Source organism: Apis dorsata, unplaced genomic scaffold, assembly GCF_000469605.1.
Source record: "Apis dorsata unplaced genomic scaffold, Apis dorsata 1.3 scaffold_97, whole genome shotgun sequence".
NCBI classification, from domain to species: Eukaryota; Metazoa; Arthropoda; class Insecta; order Hymenoptera; family Apidae; genus Apis; species Apis dorsata.
Window position 1 is genome coordinate 352,269 of NW_006263395.1, and position 1,212 is coordinate 353,480.

General features: G+C 36.5%; 1 protein-coding gene across 1 annotated transcript in view; it reads left to right on the forward strand.

Annotated features, from left to right (window-relative positions):
* LOC102681803 (protein trachealess) overlaps positions 1-1,212 on the forward strand; it is a 119,559-nt gene that overhangs the window by 115,660 nt on the left and 2,687 nt on the right. Inside the window, 3 exon segments of the mRNA XM_006611957.1 lie at positions 102-291; positions 553-674; positions 895-1,132. Of these exon segments, the coding sequence (XP_006612020.1) occupies positions 102-291; positions 553-674; positions 895-1,132 (550 nt within the window).

Sequence of the window (1,212 nt, forward strand, 5' to 3'; positions counted from 1 at the left end):
AGAAAATATTAATAATAAAAAAAAAATATTTTTAAGAAATAAAACGTACTTTTACTTACGAAAAAGCATTTGAATCGAAAAAAATTTTCTGGAATTTCCAGGTAGAGATGACGGGTTCAAGCGTTTTCGATTACGTTCATCAGCAAGACCACGCGGAAGTAGCAGAACAATTGGGCCTCGGGTTGACATCGAGCGCCTCTTCCGGTCCACATTCATCCAGCTCTGGCCTAGCATCGCCGAGTAGCGCGGCATCCGAAGAACATGGATCTTCCTCCACAGCGAATCCCGACGGTAAATTTCTACGTCTTTTGTTTGTACGATGCGCCTCGAGAATCACGATGAGATCGTTTCGCGTCATGATCGTTCGTTGATAAACTTCGAGTAGTAAAGTTAATGAATCTTGAATAGATTGTGAATTCTTCGTGTGACGTATAAAGAATGAAGTTCTCACAGAAGCAAGAACAAGAAATGTCTGTTCGTTGTTTAAACAATTTTTTTTTTTTATAATATCGAAATTAACAATTTAGACATAATTTGCATTATCGTTTATAGTATCCTCAGTAATGTCGTTATCAGCGAATAATCTCTACAAAGGATACGACAGAGCGTTCTGCGTCCGGATGAAATCCACCCTAACGAAGAGGGGATGTCATTTTAAATCTTCTGGTTATAGGGTGTGTATTCTTCCTTCTCATATTTTAAAAAAGTTTTTCCCTGAAAATTAAAAAAATAAAGTTTAGAATCTTCTAAATAGAAAAATAGAAATCATCAATTTATCATAATTTATATTTAATCGAATCCTATCGATTTTCAGTTCAATCGATTTAACGTTTCGTAAATCAATCGCGTTCAATTAACGAAACCAGAGATGTTAATAAACGATTATGAATTCAGGTCGTGTTGTTACTGTGCCGTTTGAGACCGCAGTATACGTTTAGCCATACAAGAAAGTCCGCGCCACCGTTAATAGGCATGGTTGGCCTGGCGATCGCACTTCCTCCGCCAAGTGTGCACGAAATTCGCCTCGAAACCGACATGTTCGTCACGCGGATCAACTTCGATTTTCGGATAGCACACTGTGAACCAAGGTGAGCATCGTGAATATCAATTGATACGTCTATGGAATAATTTCGCGATTGTTCATAAGATTTTTTTTATATACTTTTATAATAAGTAATTTCGTATTTCTTTTTTTTTTTTTTTTTTTTTTTT